This window comes from Dipodomys ordii, unplaced genomic scaffold (genome assembly GCF_000151885.1).
Source record: "Dipodomys ordii isolate 6190 unplaced genomic scaffold, Dord_2.0 Scaffold47, whole genome shotgun sequence".
In the NCBI taxonomy this organism is placed as follows: Eukaryota; Metazoa; Chordata; class Mammalia; order Rodentia; family Heteromyidae; genus Dipodomys; species Dipodomys ordii.
Genome location: NW_012267263.1, coordinates 1,702,945 through 1,721,952, shown reverse-complemented (window position 1 = coordinate 1,721,952; position 19,008 = coordinate 1,702,945). Strand labels below are relative to the sequence as shown.

The 19,008-nt window shown below is 42.6% G+C and overlaps 1 protein-coding gene across 4 annotated transcripts in view; it reads left to right on the top strand.

Moving 5' to 3' along the window:
• Positions 1-19,008, top strand: part of Bcl2l11 (BCL2-like 11 (apoptosis facilitator)) — a 40,697-nt gene that overhangs the window by 1,685 nt on the left and 20,004 nt on the right. For 2 of the 4 annotated variants that reach the window (XM_013019845.1, XM_013019847.1), the window contains exon 2: positions 987-1,393. In XM_013019845.1, the coding sequence (XP_012875299.1) occupies positions 1,000-1,393 (394 nt within the window). In that variant the 5' untranslated portion in view covers positions 987-999. Of the gene's footprint in view, positions 1-137; positions 180-986; positions 1,394-19,008 lie in introns of those variants that run through there. The other 2 variants (XM_013019848.1, XM_013019846.1) reach the window with 2 other exon arrangements.

The following is a 19,008-nucleotide window of genomic DNA, read 5'->3' as shown; positions in this document are numbered from 1 at the left end:
GGGCGGGAAGGCGTGCACCCAGCGCTGCCCGGAGGGCTCTGAAGCCTGGTGCTGCGCCTTGTGTCCCACGCTGCCTGAGTGGTGACGGTCTGGGGGCGCCGGGTCGGCGCAGAACGCGGGTCGGTCGCCGCGGGGCCCGGGCCCGGACGCAACGCACGGAAGGGAAGGGGCGGACGTGAGTTTCGGTGTGATTGCCTGGCGAAGGGAGGGACGGCGCGGTGGGGGCGGAGGGGGGTTGTCTCTAGTTAGAGAATCGCGCGGTGAGGAACCGGTGTCGCCGTGCGTGCAGAACTATCTGTGGACTTCGCCGGGGGTGTCGGAGGGCGGTTCCGGGAGGGGGGGTCCCCGATTTAGGAGTGTGCATCTAACAGTACAGGCTGCATCTTGGAGAAGTTGTGTCGGGTTCGGTGCGGCGCGCGGGAGCGGGAGGCACCGCGGGCGGAGAAGCGCCCGAACCGGGCGGAGCTGCGCTCGCTGAGTTACAAACTCTATTGTGACGCACTTACTACGACTGACGGCCGCTGCCAAACCTTCCCCAGACTTGCTGCCCTCAGCATTTTCGGCAAACAATGGGGCCGAAGCGGGGAACGGGGCCAGCTGCAGGCAGTCGCCGCATCTGCGCCCGGCGCTGTACTCCAGCGCAGAGTCTGATCCCGGGAAATCAGAGCCCGCTGGGAATTTCGGATTTGATTCAAGTCTGTCCTGAGCAAAAGAACATTCAAATAGACTTTTCAAGCAGGCTGCTTCTCTGCAACCTTGTGTGCATGTTTGTGCACGGGAGACCCTTAGCCCTGCAAAATAATTGACGTTCTTAACTCTTATTTTCTCTGGTGGTCCCAAGTTTAGTTCCATCTCTCCATACTTTTGCTTTTATATTCGAGCGATTGTTAACAAAGTATGTGGGATTCCCTCCACTTTTTAGTGAATAGGTCGAAGTTTATTTTGCTGAACATAAAACAGAGTTTTTCTTTTTCTTTTACCTCCAGAAAAAAAGACCAAATGGCAAAGCAACCTTCCGATGTAAGTTCTGAGTGTGACCGAGAAGGTGGACAGTTGCAGCCTGCTGAGAGGCCTCCCCAGCTCAGGCCTGGGGCCCCTACCTCCCTACAGACAGAGCAGCAAGGTAATCCCGAAGGCAGTCCCGAAGGCGAAGGGGACCGCTGCCCCCAAGGCAGCCCTCAGGGCCCGCTGGCCCCACCGGCCAGCCCTGGCCCTTTTGCTACCAGATCCCCGCTTTTCATCTTTGTGAGAAGATCTTCCCTGCTGTCTCGATCCTCCAGTGGGTATTTCTCTTTTGACACAGACAGGAGCCCGGCACCCATGAGTTGTGACAAATCAACACAAACCCCAAGTCCTCCCTGCCAGGCCTTCAACCATTATCTCAGCGCAATGGGTAAGCAGTAGCCTCTGCACATGCATGAACGTTTCAGGGCGGTGTGGAACATTTAGAGCCTTCTTTTACAATCCTTCCAGTGATTTATGCTCCATTATGGAATGGAGAATGTGTTCAAAAATTTTTTTTCAAGCTTTTGGTGTTTTTTATTGTTTGTTTTTAAAGTCATGAAGTGTATAGATGGCATCACTATCCAGCATCAGCTTGAATCTCTGGCCTTCAAGGTGAAGCATATTCTCACGGCAAATTGTATTAACCTCTATGTGTTACATGTTAACAGCATTGTGTTTGAAAGGGACTGGACAGTTACAGAAAACAGCTTAGTAATGTAACTGGGAGTGTGAAGAAAGAGATGGAACAAGTTAATTATTTGTAGAGATGACATTTGGAAAATGGAATAGTTCCTACAAGCAGTAGGAACTGGTTTTGCTCTTACCTACATTTCCCTTAGAGTTTCACCACTCAGAAAGTTTGGATATAATACTGATGAGATCAGATTGTAGTTTTTTATTTCAGAGATTAAAGTTAGTATTGGAACTGAACTAGCAATGGCAAATTTGAATACCCAGATATGTGCACAGTAAAATCATTGAGGGAGCTTACTCCCTGGGAAAGGAACCTAGTAGGGGTTGTGGGCAATTTGGAGAGCATTTGTTCTTGATTGTGGCCAGAGGGCATGTGGTCTGAGATTGTAGGCATTTCTTTATTACAAGATAGTCCAGGAATGCAGATTTTTGAGGGCATATATCTGGACATTTAAGCATTGACAACTAATTTAGATCTCTAAACATTAGATAGGCCAGATTGAAACATCTGCAGGTTTGATTACAATCTGGGACTCTGGCTTGTGACCCCTGAGTATGTACATTTCTGGTAACCCTGGCAATAGAATGGGTCTGTGTTGGTTCAACTGTGCTGCTAATAGAAAGGACTCATGTTTTGATCATTCACCAGTCACCTTTGGCATTTGTCCAGATTAGCCTACCCTATACACACAAGATGGAAGGAGATTAGCTGTGTTATCAATTAGGAAATCTAGTTTAAATTCCAAGATTTAGATCATATCTAGTATGCTGTAGGTTCACTAAAACCAAAGTCATCAACCTAAGCACCTGAATTCTAGAGTACAGTGATAAATCTGTTAGTAAATGTGGGACCTACAGATCTGTGCCGTCACCAACTTCTGTGAAATAAATCAGGAAGACTGATTCCCATGTTACAGAGATGGAAAGAACTTTATAGGGGTTGTTCCTTGTCAGGTTGGATTCTCCTGGAAAACCGCAAGCAAAAACGACAAATACCAATGAGCTATATACATTGGCTATACATCTGCCTTGTACTGGGAGATGTAAGTAGGGCTCCTCCTTATAGAAAGAAGCTGCAAATTTTATTATTACTGTTACTTTAGTTACAGCCTGTGCTGCTACTCCCAAACTCATTTTAGCCTTACAAGTTCTTGGTGCTTCCCATGAAATTGGCCACTGTAGATGTGAACCTACCATATTCTTGCCAAGTTAACAGAGCTTTATGGTATGTATATTTAAAACCTGTATATTTTAAGGACCCCCTTGAAAGCTATTATAGGTTCACACTGCTGGCCTATGGAATAGTCTCTGGAGGTAGGAGCCTAATGCATGGAAATTATTTTTCCTTTCTTGGTAGCCGGGAACACTGGCTATATTAGTGCATTTTCTAATAAACAGATATGAATGCTGATATGAATATATTATTTAGCAATTTATTAATAATGTAAGCACCGTTAGTTGAGATGAGATGCAGATTCAGAGCTTTCAAGATCACAATCTACATTATTAAAGTTATTAGTTGTACCTGCTAAGTAAAGTATTGAATCCTGAGTCATTACCCTGTTCACTTCCATAGACTAATGTGATAACTTAGAGTTGAATACATGGAATGAAATGATGAGTTTTAATGAATTTGTCTGAAGTTAACATACTAAGGTAAGTTTTCTTCACTGAGGTTTTAGACATTTGTTTGGGAGAGATTCAGACCATGAGAAGACTGTCAAATGCAAGGTTATTAACTTGACGATTTAAATGTATAATTTTTGTAGTCACTAAGTAACTACTTTTCCTGGCTATCCTCAGAGTCTTAGCTAAGTGCCTGAAGACCACAATTCTAAGTTGATCAATGTTCTATTCCTTATTCAGCCATCTCCATTAGGATCTTTAATGTTGCTTTTGATAGTTATTACAAAATGAATTTGTCACTAAGAAGTCTTTGATTGACTTGCCCTGTTGGAACACAAATGTGAGGTCACAAAAAGGTTCTGCTTAGCCAGGGGCTCCTTCAACCACAAAATAGCTTTCTGCTCAGTTACTTGGGTAGTGAACAGTGAGCCTTGAAGTTTTGTCCTTGTATCTTTATTCTGATGGGGAAGTGAAGGCTTGTCAGGATGCTTAGCAGTTAGGTATTATACTCTATATATCTGATTTTTCTGAAGAAAGGTTGAAAGAATATTATCTTTATTGTAGGAACATAAAGACATACTTTTGTACCATTTTAGCTTGCATATGCTCTGGGAGGATTAACTTGAGTAATGATTATTTTAATAAAACCTTGCAGCTATAAGGTATGTTGTTGGTTCCGTGAATTCCTTTTCCCATGAGTGTTTTTATGCCTTATACATTTTTCATGCAAATTACATATTAAATCCTATATACATTCTTACTCTGAAGTATAGTCAGTGCAATTAGAAATAAGAAAGGAAGCTGGTTGCACCTGTAATCCTAGCTACTCAGGAGGCTGAGATCTGAGTGTGCGGCTCTTAAAGCAAGTTAACCAGCCAAAAGCCAGAGTGGAGCTATGGCTCAATTCCCATTTTCAGCACTAACAAAAAAAGCAAAAGAAAGAAAAAGAGAATTAGGAGTATGTATGAGTATCCACAACCAGCAGGTTGTGTTACTTAAACCTATTCCCTCACAGTGTGGTAGAACTCACAGATGGGAGTTAATTGTTCTTTATACCCTTCAACATCCTGTGAGTATTTCTGCAGCAGCTGGTAATTGTCCCCTCCTTTATATTAAGAGCTTCCTGTGGGAGGCAGGGGGTCATGCAGACCCCAGTGAGGTGCTTGATTGAAGAAAAGAAGAACAGAAGATTCGAAAGTCAATAGAGCTCTACAGATTAGCTTTTCCACAGGTATTTTGTTTTGTTTTTGCTGTGTTTTTGACCCAAGGCCCTTTGCACAGTTAGGCAGGAGCTACATCCCCAGAACTGCCTTTCAAAAGAATTTTTAACTGAGGGAAAATAGAACTTCAACAAAGCCAGGTAGCACGTAGAGGACTTGATTCTTGACTTCTCATATCTTTCTGAGTATTAGGTTCTAGCTGTAAGGTATGTCTCATATATTTCTGAGTATTAGGTTCCAGCTGTAAGATATGTCACTGTAGGAATTAGGTGTGGGGAAACTGCCTGTAAATTGAGCCTAGGATTAGTTCAAATCCAGATGTGGTATCAGTGTCCACACACTGTATTTTGAAGATGTATTGTGATCAAAGAAAGTGGAGCTGGGCACCAGTGGCTCATGCCTGTAATCTTGGTTCTGTGCCAGCCTGGACAGAAAAGTCTGTGAGATAGACTTTATCTTTAACTAACTACCAAAAATGATAGAAGTGCGGCTCAAGTGGTAGAGCTCTATCCTTGAGCAAAATAGCTCAAGGAGAGTCTTAGGCCATAGGATCCAGCCCAAGAACCAGCACCAAAAAGAAAAGAAGAGTATCAATTATTTTTATCCAGATTCCATATTAGGATAATATTTTGACAATATTGGCAGTAAATAAGGCAGCTAACATAAAATTTGCCTTCTTAACCATTTCTAAATGTACAATTCAGTGTTTTTAAATATATTCACATTGTTGTAGGTCAACCAAGAGCTTTTTAATCTTGTAAAACTGAAACTTATTTTCCCCTTCCTCCAGCCTCTGCCTCTGTAATTTTGACAACTTTAAAATACCTTCTGTAGGTGAACTCATACAGTGCTTATCCATTCTGTGACTGGGCATTTTTCACTTAGTGAAGTGTCCTCAAGGTTTACCCATACTGTGATATGCATTCCCCCCCTTTTAATGTATGTTTGTAGCACATTTTGTTATTTGTCTCCAATGGACAAAGGGCTGCTTCCACCTCTTAACTGTTGCAAGTTGTACTATAATGAACATTGTGTACAAATAAGTTTTTGAGTCCTGCTTTCAATTCTTTTGGATATACACCCAGAAGTGGGATTGTTAGATTATCTAATAATGTGAGGGAGAATTGGCTGAGCATTTCTCAGCAAACATTTTGGTTTTCTTGGATTAGCTTTAATAAACTTGTTATTTTATTTTCTTGGAAGCAGTTAATTGTATTTTAATTTCAGTTTTCATGTGTTTACTTTCAGTACATAGAAACCATTGGTTTTTGTGCATTGGTCTTGTCTCCTTGTAGCTTCGCAAAAATTTTGTTATTTTTTAGGGAGTGTGGGGACTCTATGTAGATAGTCACATAATTTTTTTTTTTTTTTTTGGTCAGTTGTGGGGCCTGAACTCTGGGCCTGGGCGCTGTCCCTCAGCACTTCAGTTCAAGGCTAGCACTCTACCACTTGAGTCACAGTGCCACTTCCAATAGTCATATAATCTGCAAATAGGGACTTTAAAAAATACTTTCATCTGCAAGTATTTTAATACCTTTTTTGGAGCGGGCAGTCCTGGAATTTGAACTCAGAGCCCTATACGTGTTAGATAGATGGTCTGCTACTAGAGCCATACCATTTGTGTTGTTTAGTTTCAAGATTGGGTCTGGCTTTATGCCCAGGCTGGCCTGGACTGAGCTCCACTGGTCCCAGCCATTGTGTTTCCCCATAGCTTAGACTGACAAGAGTATACCACTGCACCAGTTATTGGTCAAGAAGGAGTCTCACCAATTTTGGTGCCTGGGCTGGCCTTGCTTGAACCATGATTCCCCAGATCTCTGTACTACAGAGCTATCACTACAGATGTGAACCACTTTTTTCCAGATTATTTCCTTTTCTTACCCTATTGCAAAACTAGAAGACCTCCTACTACTTACATTAAATAGAAGTGGTAAAAGCAGTTTCAGGGGGAAAAATTCTTTAACGACTAAATACCTGTAAATGTTTTGCAGATGCTCTTTAAAATGATGAGCTTTTTATTCATAGATTATTGAGGGGTTTTTTGTTTGTTTGTTTTGCTGGTCCTGAGGCTTGAACTCTGGACCTGGGCACTGTCCTGAGCTTTCAAGCTCAAGGTTAGCCCTTGAGCCATAACTCTACTTCTGGCTTTTTGTAGTTAATTGAAGATAAAAGTCTCGTGGACTTTGAACCATGATAATCAGATCTCAGCCTCTTGAGTAGCTAGGATTATAGGTTGGAGCTACCAGCATTTAACCTTAATTGAATTTTTTTTCTTCGGTCGGCCGTGGGGCTTGAACTCTGGGCCTGCGCTCTGTCCCTCAGCTCTTCAGCTCAAGGCGAGCGCTCTACCACTTGAGCTACAGCGCCACTTCCGGTTTTCTGGTGGTTTATTGGAGATAGGAGTCTCACGGTCTTTCCTGCCCGGGCTGGCTTTGAAGATCCTCAGATCTCAGCCTCCTGAGTAGCTAGGATTACAGGCGTGAGCCACCAGCGCCCCGCCCTTAATTGAATTTTTAAGTATGAACAAAATGAGTGTTTATAATATGTTTATTCAGTATCTTTAGATATGATTATATAACTTTATGTATTAGCCTATTGACAGTTACATTACATTGATTTCCAGACCTGAGGTAAGACCTACTTGGGAAGCTGTTCAATTCATTATATATAGTGCTACTATTTAGTGAGAGTATTTGCATATAGGATTGCATGTAGGATTTCTTGTGACAGCTCATTTCTGAAACTCGTCTTTTTTCCTTTGTCTCTCAGAAGCTTACAAGTTTTCTTTAAAATAAGCTTCCCATTCCACGGATTTTTTTTTCTGTTTTCACAAGGATTGGGGGTGGTGGTAAACATTCAGGCCATAATGAGATTTTGGGGCTTTGGATGAAAAGACTTCAGGATGTTAGAAATGTCATAGAGCCTTCATCCTTTATTTTATTCTCCATGGAGTTAATAGGTTTATAATGCTAAAAGATAGAGCCATATAATCCAGGCTGCTTTTTCTAGAATCACCACAATATCTATTGTTATTCCCCACTGTAACTGGAGGGATGCCCTTCGGATTTACCCTGCAATGTGTGGGAAACTCAAATCTGATATTTACGTTTCTTTTTTTTTTTTGGTTGTCCATGGGGCTTGAATTCTAGGCCTGGGTGCTATCCCTGAGCTCTTCAGCTCAAGGCTAGCGCTCTTCTACTTGAGCCACAGCATCACTTCTGGCCTTTTCTGCTTATGTGGTGCTAAGGAATCGAACCCAAGGCCTCATGCATACGAGGCAAGCACTCTACCACTGAGTCGCCTTCCCAGCCCCTGATATTTACGTTTCTTAGAAAACTTCATATTAAAGAAATCACAAGTTCTGTACATTTATATGATTGGGTTGTAAGACAGGAAGAAAAAGTTACCCATCTATTGACTTGTCTTGTTTTGCATTTAGGAGGTTTGAATTTGAGAGTATCTATCCATCAGCTTGTATGGTTGGATACTGGGCAGCATAATACATTTGCTGCTTGCCCTGCTTTAAACCCATTAAATGACAGCTCTTACCTTGTGCCCAAGTTTCCTTATACCCAGGCCTGTAGTCATCCAGCCTATGCTGGGACAGCACTCCTCATGGACTCTGACCTGTCCCTGCTTCTGAATAAGTAGTCTTCATTCTTTCTGTATTAGACCATCCTCAATGACATGTGTTCCTTAGATGGCGATATTTCTAGCCAGTTCCACCTGGTCAGTCATTTCTGCTTGGTCAGCGGTGGAGATCCCTGCTGGGCTTATGACCTACAACTGCCTTCCTCCTATCTGCACGTCCCAGAACTCTGTTGATAGCCTAACGTGGGTCCCTAGAGACCTTCTAGGCTTATGCCTGCTCCTTACACTCTGTGCCATCTGCATTCCCTCAGATCTCTGTAGCACAAGGCAAAGGACCTGACACCATCTCTCAAGAAATGCTAGCAGAACATTTGTACAAGGTCTGGGAATCATCACAGCCTTATTTATACCAGCCAGAAAAATCCATAGCCTACTGGGATGGATAGATGAATCTCCTAATTATTGTGCACTTTTTCACAGTATTATTAACAATGGCATGAAATGGCATAATGTTAAGGAAGGTTACAGAATTGTTGATGATAGCAAGTATGAGATTAAAAATGAATGTAACAGGCAAAACAAAAAGATGAGGAAAAAATGTCAAACTATGAAAAGCACATATTATTGTGCTCAGATGTAGGTGGTCTTTTCTGTGTGCCTTTCTCCACCTGTAAAACCATCAAAACATGTCTTAATAAATAGCTACTAAAAAGCTGACTTCATGTCCCAGAGCCTGTTACTCAGCATGCGTTGTGTGTCTCATTCATGTGATGCAGTATTAACTATTGTGCTCTTTCTGTTGATGAAGATTTCATGCAGACAACATCACTTTTAGGCTACCACTAGATGTATTCCAGATGAACACTAGTCTCCTAATTTGTAGGTCTGCCTTTTTACTGTAGCGAAGTGGAGTATCTCCATCAGATGGGACCCCGTTAGCTGTACTTCTTAGCTTCCACTCTCTATGGACTGTGTATCCTTTTAGAGCTGGTTTGCCTGAGATGCTTTATGTCTTTCTGCCCACCCCCAGAATCTTGGTTGATCTGTTTGTTCTCCTGAGCTGCAGTTCCCCATGCATTGAATTGGGGGCGCTTGTGCTCATCAGTAAAGCTTGTAGGAATTCTAAAACAAGCTGGTTTCAAAACTCAGTCACTTCTTATCTCAGTGAGCTTGGCAGCTGTGACAGGTTGTACAGATGGCCAGTATTCCCCATTATTCTCTATGGGAAGGACATGCCATCCTAGGAACGTAGGACACCTGCAGGGAAAAGTATTCATGCAGAAATGCCACTGCAAGTTACTCTCCTGGTTACTCTGGTACCAGAGCAAAGAACTAAAAAACAAAATCTTTTCTGGAAATGATTGGTAGGAGCAGGAATGGGAAGTCTAACTCAGTCCTACCATGCCGGTTAACCCAAGCCTTACCCTGAAAGGAACCTTGGCTTCCTGGGAAGCCTTTGGACAATGAGGGACATCTAGAATGCCCTGTCCATTCCAACTCTGCTTGGCATGGGGCTGAATTGAGGCTATCTGCTATAGTCAGCCCATCTGATTGGCAGAAATGTAACTTGAGTTCAGAAAAATGTATATTTGGATAGAGAGAATGGTTTCAATGCATGAGGTATAGAATTACTTTTCCCTAAAGTCCAAAGGTCTGTGAATCTTTTTCAAAACGAGAAATGAATCAGCCGTGGGTTCTTCTGGTTGATGCGACACTAAACATGTCCAGTGACTAAACAAAATCAAGTTCAAAGATAGTTTCTTCCCCCTTTTTTCCGGAGATAATGAAACTACTACAGTTGGAAAATTAGAGTCTTAACCAGATTGGCTTAAATTTTCACACTAATTTCTGAATAAGTTGTAAGCCTTTCTTCTGAGGAACTGTTTTTCCTTTTCCCAAACTGTAAGGGCCAGGATAAGAAGTCAGCATAAACACTCCACCTGGTGACTGGGTAACCCCCAATTTGTAAAAGACCTGGCCCTCAGAGGTTTTTGAGTGTTTGTTTAGAATGAGTTTTGGTATTCCTGATGTCCTGGTTTTCTCAATTCCCTTTCTGGACCAGAAACATGTGTTCTTAAGTAGAGTTGTGGTTTGCTGAGACTGGGCTGGTCAGAAAGAGCCTTGAGGAAGGGCTACCTTTGAGGTGATGGCTAACTTTCTTTTTTTTTTTTTTTTTGGGTCCGGTCGTGGGACCTGAACTCTGGGCCTGGGCGCTGTCCCTCAGCTCTTCAGCTCAAGGCTAGCGCTCTACCACTTGAGCCACAGTGCCACTTCCGGCTTTTTTCTTTTTTCTTATGTGGTGCTGAGGAATCGAACCCAGGGCTTGCATGCAAGGCAAGCGCTCTACCACTGAGCCACTTTCCCAGCCCCATGGCTAACTTTCTTGTTCTCCCCAGTGGTCTACAAAGCAGGAGTGGGGTGTTGTGGTGCCTATAGCTCCCTTGGGGAGCCTGTGCCACTTTGGCTCCAAGTTAATGCCAGCCAGTAGGTAGCATGAATCTGTGGATTGTACTGCAGTTTCAAAGAAAGGAAACAACTCACTGTGTGGAAGTGAAGGCTGTGTCTGAGACTGATGTCTGGCTGTGAACTTGTGTCCTCACACTACTCCCTTACCAGAACAAAGTGCTTGGCTCCCTTGGGCTTTGCCACCCTTTCTTAGGAAGAAAAATGAGTTGGAAGTTCATGTTCTTAAATAAAAATTGCCAATTCAATCTAAGAGGAGTGTGTGTGTATTATATTGAAATAAGTTTAACAGTTTTCAACTCTGAATTGCCTTGTTCTCCCCTTCCCCCACCTCATAGAAAATGGTTATATTCCTGGGCCAGAGCTTGCTTCCTATTCATTTTAATATAAAAACTTTATAGGAGACTTAATAAGCAATTTGAGACTTCTAAAAATAAGCAGTTTAAGTGGTGGGGTCTGGCTTTCTTTTCTCTGTGAGTGTGGATCTATGAACGTGTGTATGGGAGGTGGCAAAGCATTGGCCTACCATATGCAAAATCCTGGATTCAAACCTCTGCACTGCAAAAAAAAAAAAAAGAAAAGAAAAAGAAAGAAAACAAGAGAAAGGAGGGCTTTTTCCTTATTAATTTGTCTGATTTGGGGTCCTTGAGAAATTCTGAATATAGTAGTCCAGAAATAAATTCTGGGTAGATACAGTGTCGTAGACATGAGAATTTAGACCTTTTACTTTACTGGAACATTAGATTTTTGCTTAAACCTGTCAAAGCAGTTCACCAACTTAAGAGGAAGGTTAGTTCTCAGCATGAGTGCAGGTGTGTGTTGACTTTAAGAGAATCTGTGTGCTATTTAGTACACAGTGTGTATGAGCAGCAAGCAGCTTTTGGGTGTCCACCTGCATTTTCCCAGTGTTTTTTGTAGCCTAGACTGAGCTTTCTCTGTAAAGCAAGCTTAGCATAGGCATATATAATATATGAGATGTATAACCCTTGCTTAGTATAGGAGCATGATAGACAACAGACTGGCCATGACCACAGTGGAGGGATGGGGGAAAAGAGGATAGGGGAAGAGGAGGAGGATTATAGGAACCTGCACAAATGTAAAGCCCTTCATAGCAACAAGCACAGAGCACTTGAGAACAAAATTGTATCTTATATTCACACTGTGGTAATAGTGACTCTACTCCTAATCTTTTCTTCCCACAACAAAAGAAGTCAACCAGGTGGGAGGGGGTGGGTCATAGCTCAGTTATACCTCATTTATGGTTTACATACTGGTCCCTTAAGGCCTCCCTCAGACTTGCCTTTTGCAGAGCTGAGATTGCTTGAGAGTGTCACTGGCAGGCCGCTGGGAAAGGCATGTGGCTTTTCTCTCGGTGCTGGGTCCTTAATGCCTCAGACCCTCCTCCGTTCAAGAGCCTTACAGTGGTTTTTGTTTATTTTTTTAGTTGGTGGTGGTGGTAGTGGAGCTTGAACTCTGGGCCTGGGCACTGTCCCTGAGCTCTTTTGCTCAAGGCTAGTGCTCTACCACTTTGAGCCACAGCACCACTTGTTTTCGGGTGGACTTCCTGCCCTGGCTGGTTTTGAATCAGGATCCTCATATCTCAGCTTCCTGGATAGGTAGGATTACAGACCACCAGTACCCAGGTCAGTGTTTTTTTAAAGCAGTTTTTAGTTCCTTTGTTATTGAGGGGTACGAGTGCTTGCCTGTGTTCCTTGGTGGGTTGCCACCTTTGGCTCGAGATGTTTTGGGAGTTTTTTAGGGAGGACTCACAAGGCACAACTGAAACAGACACATGTTGTAAGCACAAGTATTTAAACTGGAAACTGTCTAAATACAATGATTATGTATTTGTGATTATGCAAAATAGTGTCTGGAATCTAGGTAAAAAGTTTGATGTTTTTATACAAAATGAGATGATAAGAGACAGCTGCTTTTTGTCAATTCACTTAATTCCTTTATGGCGTGTTACTGATGTCCATACATCTGGGTTGAATTACTGCTTTACTTTACATATGGCCATTCAAAAGTCTTAATTTTGTAACTAAAATTGTTAGCTTTTCCCAGATTTTATTTTAGAAACTGAGGGGTAGCTTTTGAAGACTCTCCTTGCTCTAGTGTTTGAGCCATAGCTAGACCGTTAGTGTCATTAGGATGAAAGCAATCATGTCTGAGACCTGAATCTGAATTTATTTGTAATTTAAATGTTTTCCTTCTCGTGAAAAATCTGATTTGGGGCTAGAAATAAATTAAAGTTAACATGGTAGCTTCCAGTTTTTTAAGTACCTTATTTAATATGTGAATGAATGTTAGAATTTATATTTACTCTGAAATGGTCTCTAGGAAGAAGCTCTTGTTATAATATGGATGGAGTTAGCTATGAGGGTAGGGAGTTGTTTTTCATCAGTAGAAGGGATGTAGGGTCATATCTTTGCTCTAAAGTGAGTTCAGGGTTTCTCTTCATTTGCCTGTACTTAGTTTGAAGGTTATTTTTGGTTTTTCAAAATTAGATGGTACTGTCAGATCCTCTTAATTCTCTGAATGAAAATCAAGACCTACAAACACAGATAGTGCTATTCACTTGGAGCAGCACAGAGAAACCAAAGAGCAGAACAAGTGCCCTGGGTTCTGCTGGTCAGAACCACAGAGTGAGCACTCAAGAGTGGTGAGTTCAGAATCTGTGGGGTAGGATGGAAGGCAGGGTGAGGGGGGTGATGTGGGCCAGTATGGTGGTATGGTTGTGTTCTGGAACATGGAAAGAACTGGTTTGGGGTATAAGGTGCCAGCTTCATTAATAAAAAGAGGTGACAATTGAAAGGAATTATGGGCTGTCTCATAGCCCACAAACAGAAAGGCAGGACCTCAATGCTGAGGATCAGACTACTAAGCTCTGCAGTACTCGGTAGGTTTCAGTGCTCACTTCAATGCCTTGGGAAACAAGCACCTGACCCCAGAAATGGCCAAAAAGCCAGGAAACTGGGCACCCTGTCTCAGAGGGCTCCTGTCTAGGTCTCACACCAGACAGCAGGTGCTGCACTTCTGTCCTTACACAGTCAGGGATGTCTCTCGACACAAGCATTGTGGCTTGGGGTCTGTCTATGCTCCTAGCATGGCCCCATCTTCTAATAAACATGCTAATGATAGGGGGCCCCTTGGGTGGAATACTTAGGTCTTCTGGTGTTGAGTCAGAAGCAAAAAGGCATAATCCCTACACTTGATGCTTTCCATCTGCACTCTATTACAACAAGCAGATAATGGCAAGAGGAAAAAAGGCTCACGAATACTAGTTTCCAGACGTCTGTCCAACTTCACAGCCTTGGTTTATTGGCACTTTGCAAGCAGTCAGACTGGAAATGGATGAAAGCAGCTTGTTTTGACTTTGTAGCTCATGGCCACATAAAGGCGGTGGGCAGTACACATCAGAGAAGGAAGTAGGAAACCCTGGCTTCCTCTCATGCACCTCATTATCATGCTACTTTGTGCTAGCAGCTGTTTGTTAGGTACTGCCTTGAGTTCATGTGACAATGCAGGCTTGTCACAATGTATACCAAAGAGACACAGATTGTGGAAATGTTGGATCCTAATGCAACATTCTGTCACTTTGTTTTTATTTATAATAGCTTTCATTTTCATCTAGTGGCTTAGTGGAATTGACAGATTTCTCAGGAAACAAATACAAATAAGGAGGTACATATCAATGACTGTATGTGTGTGTGTGTGTGTGTGTGTGTGTGTGTGTGTGCATGTGTGCGTGTGTGTGTGCGCGCACGTGTGCGTGTATGTGTGTGCACGTGTGAGAGAGAGAGAGATTGAAGAGAGAGGAGAGAGAGTGAGAATGAGAGAGAATGAGTATCCTGGCTCCTATTTGTAAGCACCATCTGCAGTGTCTGGCCAGTGGCCCTCCTTTGCCCTATAACTATAGGGAAGAGAGCCCAGACAGCCTGATCACTCAGATAGGATTACAGAAGGCAATCTTAACAGGCAACCACCACTGTCTGGTGGTGTCTTCTTGTGAGCTGTGGATAAATCTAAATGGAGAAAGTTGGGTTTTTTTGTTTGTTTTTTAGTATTTAAACCGAAACTATCAAGTTGAATCAACATCCCAGAATATTTATTTACACCATTGAATGTTGAGCTTCCTAGTGGCCACCTGCAGAGACTATGTAGTTCTTTTAGAATCTGCTCTAAGCTGGCTTGAGCACACCAGAAAGTGGCTCTTACACAGGGTCATTTGTAGTTTTGTTACATCTGACCCTCCTTGGGGACACAAATAGAAATGGTTGATAGGTATTTATGAAAGAAGGGCCTTCTTTCTCCCCATAACCCATACATAGTTCATGTACCAGATGTAATGTCCCCTTCCTGTACTCAGGATGTTTCCTTGTGTAGCAGTTTCTTCAAAGTCTGCATTCTGAGTCCTTGTAGATCAAGAAGGCCTTTCTCTGTTCTGAATTTAATTCATGAATTTAATTCATGTTGAGGCTTTAAAATATAATCTTGATTTTACTCAAGTATTTTTGGATTGCTAAGCACTAAACCACTGCAAAGGGAAGCTTTTCTTCAGATTTTAATTTGGTTTCTGGTACTAGATTGGGAATTCCAGTAGCTGCTCTGACCTTGAGCACTGTGCTGTCCCTCATGCTGTGTCATTAGGTGTCCATCGCTCTGTCACAGGCAAGGACCACTGTGCATGAAAGAGACAGTGAATGTCCTCACGGTGTGACTTCAGTTCTGCTCTTGGGCAGTTGAGAGAAATCAGAAGTTCAGCGTGACTGATACTGAGTTCAATATGAATTGATTTCTCATGCTTTTTTTTTTTTCCAGAAAGACATCCCCCAACATGATTTCACTGCCAGTGATGTAACCACAATATTAATTCTTCCAATTGCTGAGCTTTTGTGATATTAACTTACCTTGTGAGTTGGAACATAGCTGTTGTGGCTGAACCAGAACAGTATGTTAACCAAAGCAACCCATGTACCCCTTGGAGTCACTAAAGTCCTTTGGTGTTGGGAATGCCCTTCCTCTTCCCCACTCCCACCCTTGTTGAAAGATAGATTGATTATGCCTTGAAGTATTTTACCATGGGAAATAGTATAACCAGTAGGTAATTTACCAATGTTGTCATTCTTTCAAAAAATTGGATTCCAAACATTTTTTTTTTGTCTGTTGTGGGGCTTGAACTCTGGGCCTAGGTGCTGTCCCTCAGCTCTTCAGCTCAAAGCCAGCGCTCTACCCCTTGAACCACAGCCCCACTTTCCAAAATATGTTTCTAAGAGCTTAGAATTCAGCTGGGGTGGGCACCAGTAGTTTGTATGCCTGTCATCCTAGCTACTCAGGAGGGTGAGATCTGAGGAGTGAGGTTCAAAGCCAGTCCAGGTAGAAAAGTCTGTGAGATTCTTACCTCCAGGTAACTACCAAAAAGCCAGAGGTGGAACTGTGGCTCATGTGGTAGAATGTTAGTGTTGAGCGGAAAAAGTTGAAGGATTGTGCCCAGGTCCTGAGGTCAAGGCTCAGTACCCACACACAAACAAAGGTCTACGCATTTCTCCCCAAACTGCCTGTCTGCCACATTGTGTAATGGGAGTCTTAATTAGTGGCTTTTGTATAGAGAAAGATCTGTGAAATTCTGGAGGTCCACTGGCACTCTGTTAAGCACTCTTAGGCTGGAGTTTCCCTGCAGGATGCAGCTTTGCAGTAGTTTTATGTTATAACACTTTGTAATTCATCTGGACTTGGGTTTTGTTTTTGTTTTATTTTACTCAAAATTTTAGTGCCAGAATTTCCTCTTTGAAGATTTTTTTCCCCCATGTACTTGCTTTCTAAGTTAAAAGTGTGATCTTCCTCCTTGGTAATGAGAATGAGAGTCATCCTATTGAGAGGTATTAGCATGTATGATTGTTTGGCATACTGTTGACAGCAAAGTAAAATACCTGTGATTGCTACTTTGTGTGGGTGTGTACATGTATGCAACTTTTTTTTTTGGCAGGGGAGGTCGGTAGTGGGGCTTGAACTCTGGGCCTGGGCGCTGTCCCTCAGCTTTTCAGCTCAAAGCTAGCACTTTACCACTTGAGCCACAGCACCACTTCCAAGTTTTCTAGTGGTTTATTGGAGATAAGAGTCTCATGGACTTTCCTGCCCAGGCTGGCTTTGAACTATGATCCTCAGATCTCAGCCTCCTTAGTAGCTAGACTTACAGGTGTGAGCCACCAACATAAGCAATTTCTGAGGCTTGATCTCCGAGCCTTGTGCTCTTGCTTGCTTTTTCTCTCAAGGCTGGAACTCTTATCACTTACCTGACCCATGTCTTCAATTCTTGCTTTTTGATGATTAATTGTCTGTCCAGGTTGACTTTGAACCTTAATCCTCAGATTACAGCCTCCTGGGTAGATAGTTAGGATGCCACCAGCATCTAGCTTTAGCTTTCTTTTGGTGGGGTGGGGTGGAGGAAGCTCCTTGTTAGCTAAGCAAGCATTCTGCCACTTGAGCAACATCTCTAGCCCCTCTAGCCTTGGTTATTTTCAAAGTAGGGCCTGGCTTTATGCCCAAAAAGCCCTAGGCTGCATCCTCTTACTTGTACTTCTTTGTGCCACTGGAGGTGACAGGTACATGCCACTTTGTCCAGCTTTTGGTTGAGATGGAGGAGTGAGAACTGTTATGCTTGGCTGGCCTGATATCTATCTCTTAAGTAGCTAGGATTATAGGCCTAAGCCACTGGGCTCAGTTGATACTTAACCTTCTTAATGACCAGAAATGATTGTGGATGCCTTTGAGAGGCTGATGTTATTGAGAGTGGGTGTCATTGGATAAGTGTTCAGATAGAACAGGAATGGGGTGGCGCCAAGCATGTCTTTCCAACCCCTAGAGTTCCAGGTGCATCTTTGGAAAACCACCAGTGCAGATCCCTGACATTGTGGTAGTCTCTGCTCTCCAACTGTGGTACAGAACTAGGCCAATAGATGGTAAAGAGAATAGAAATTGTAGTTCTGGCCCTTAACTGGCACCACCATGGCAGATTAGAGTTGGTCAACTACATTCCATTCTTTTGCTCTAGTCTGTTTTGTGGCATAAGAGCGGTTTTGATAGTCACTAGCATTACACTAGGGATGAGTGTAAGAGGAAGCCTCCCTGCCCCTTAAAGAAGACTTGTTGAGAAATAGTCTTAGAATTTTCTGTTTAGTGTTGTTCTATATTAATAGGTTAAAATACTATCCCTTTAAGATACAGGAATGGGATCCCTTATAAAATACTCAAAAGTAGAATTTTGTCATTTAATCTTACTTTGTGACCATTTTCTATCTTGTAATAACATATTAGTGGTGTCTTTTGGCCGGATGAACAGTATCACTAATTTTAGGTTTATACATTTAAAGAATTGTTTATTCAATGAGTGTGTGTGTGTGTGTGTGTGTGTGTGTGTGTGTGTGTGTGCATATGCTCACATGCATGCCAATCCTGAGGCTTGAAGTCAGGATCTCTTTGCTATCACAGAACTTTTTTTGCTCAAGGCTAATGCTCTACCACTTGTGTCAAATTTCCACTTTCAGCCACTTTCAGGTAGTTTATTAGAAGTCTGGCTTCAAACCAAGATCCTCAAATCTTAGCCTCCTGAGTAGCTAGGATTACAGATGTGACCCACCAGCGTCTGGCTTCAAGGAATAATTTGCTTCTCAAAAAACTCAAACTATTTGGGGTCTATAATTCCAACTGCACAGAAAAGTGGAAGTAGGAGGTAAAGGCCAGCCCCTATCTATATGTAAAGCAGACTAAAAGCAGAAGGTCTGGGGGCATGGCCCAGGTGGCAGAACACTAGAGACCTGAGTTCAATCCCCAGTAGTGCCACCAAAGAAAAAAAAAGAGAACAGAAATAAGACTCTGTTGAAAATGAACTTTACAACTTTGGCAGGGAGTGGGGGAGGGGGGCGGGGTAGGGAAGGTTAATTGGGGAGGGAGTGGGGAAGGAAGGGATGGTAGGGGAAAAACAAAGAAGGAAGCATCAATGCTCAATAGGAGATGTACTCATTACCTTACTCATGTAACTGTAACCCCTCTGTACAGTATTTTTTGGGGGTGGAAGGACGATCCTGTTGTGGGGCCTGAACTCTGGGCCTGGGCGCTGTCCTTCAGCTCAAGGCTAGCACTCTACCACTTGAGCCACAGTGCCACTTCCGGCTTTTTTTCCCCCTGCTTATGTGGTGCTGAGGAATCGAACCCAGGGCCTCATGCATGCAAGGCAAGCGCTCTACCACTGAGCCACCTTCCCAGCCCCTGTACAGTATTTTTTACAATTAAAAATGTATTTTTAAAAAAAAAGGATGTCAGGAAAATGAACCCTTAGATATGTATTTTAATGTTTTTTTCTTTCATGCATGTGTTTCTAACGCATTTATAAGATTATCTCTTTGTTGCTTTG